This window comes from Balaenoptera acutorostrata, chromosome 13 (assembly GCF_949987535.1).
Source record: "Balaenoptera acutorostrata chromosome 13, mBalAcu1.1, whole genome shotgun sequence".
Taxonomy (NCBI): domain Eukaryota; kingdom Metazoa; phylum Chordata; class Mammalia; order Artiodactyla; family Balaenopteridae; genus Balaenoptera; species Balaenoptera acutorostrata.
In genome coordinates this window covers 68,189,717-68,191,073 of record NC_080076.1, presented here as the reverse complement: position 1 = coordinate 68,191,073, position 1,357 = coordinate 68,189,717, and the positions used below count along the sequence as shown (strand labels likewise).

Genomic DNA, 1,357 nt, shown 5'->3' with positions numbered 1-1,357 from the left:
CCCAGCTCTGCCTCTGACTCCCAGAAAGCAGGGCAGTTGGATCTTTCAGCCGCCTGGGCTCAGGGCCTCTCCATTGTCCCAAGAGCACAGAGGGGACCTTCTGGGATTCCTCCCCCAGGAAGCACGATGACTCTCACACCAGGAGAGACAGGAAATCCCGCGCTGGATTCCTTTCCCACATCATGTCATAGACTTAGTCTGTCCTCACACACCATGTGAAGGAGTTAATTCTCCAGTAATCTCTGCTGTCCAGGGATGCAGAAGAATCTAGAACAAACCATGTCAGAGGGGGTGAGCAGAGGGGGGCAGGAGGGGCAGGTGCAGGAAGCTGATTTGCATGGAGGCCCCTCCCTCCTCTGAGCGGGGAGGGGATAAGAGAGGTCTGGGGGAGCAGGCCCAGAGCTGGGCGCTCAGAAGGCAGCGTCTGGAGCGTCTCTACCATGGCCTGGGCTCTGCTCCTTGTCACCCTCCTCACTCAGGGCACAGGTGAGGCCTCCAGGGAAAGGACCCCGGGGACATCTGGCTGATCCTTTGTGTCTTTGTCCTCAGGGTGACCGGGGCCCCACACGGAACTGACCAGAGTGTGTTTCTCCTCTTTGCAGGGTCCTGGGCCCAGTCTGGCCTGACTCAGCCTCCCTCAGTGTCCGGGAATCCGGGACAGACGGTCACCATCTCCTGTGCTGGAACCAGCAGTGACGTCGGGACATATAACGATGCAGGCTGGTACCAACAGCACCCGGGCATGGCCCCCAAAACCCTGATTTATGATGTCAATAAACGGCCCTCAGGGATCCCTGACCGCTTCTCTGGCTCCAAGTCTGGGAACACGGCCTCCCTGACGATCTCTGGGCTCCAGGCTGAGGACGAGGCTGATTATTACTGTAGCTCATATACAAGTAGTAGCACTCTGCACAGTGGTCCAAGTTCATGGGGAAGCGAGACCAAAACGTCCCTGAGCTCACAGGCTCCCTATTGCTCTGGAAATGCTTCTCCTCCCTGAGCTGCCGGCTCCATGCAGCTCGGCCATGAGAGGTCAGTGGTCTCTGAGCTCCTCCCTCTGCCTACAGTGAAGGTGGTGGGAAACATGCTCTTGGGGTTATTGTCTTGGGATGGTAACCACCTCCTCATCCTGTATGACGTGCCCCTCTTTCCAGCTCTTCCACAGCAGTGTGATGGTTAAGTTTATGTGTCTATTTGCCTGAGATAAGAGATGCCCATACTGCGGTTAAAACATTATTTCTTGGTGTCTGTGAGGATGTCTCAGGAGGAGGACATTGGCATTTGAGTCCACAGACTGAGTAGAGAAGATCACTGGTGTGGTGCAGTGGGCACTGTCCTTGAGTTGAGGGCCTGAATA

At 56.2% G+C, this 1,357-nt stretch overlaps 1 gene segment (V, D, J or C); it reads left to right on the top strand.

Annotated features, from left to right (window-relative positions):
* Positions 1–411: 411 nt before the first annotated feature.
* LOC114235771 (immunoglobulin lambda variable 2-18-like) lies at positions 412–1,000 on the top strand. The segment is given in 2 exon segments: positions 412–486; positions 603–1,000. Coding segments are annotated over 2 exon segments (444 nt in total).
* The last annotated feature ends 357 nt before the right edge of the window (positions 1,001–1,357 follow it).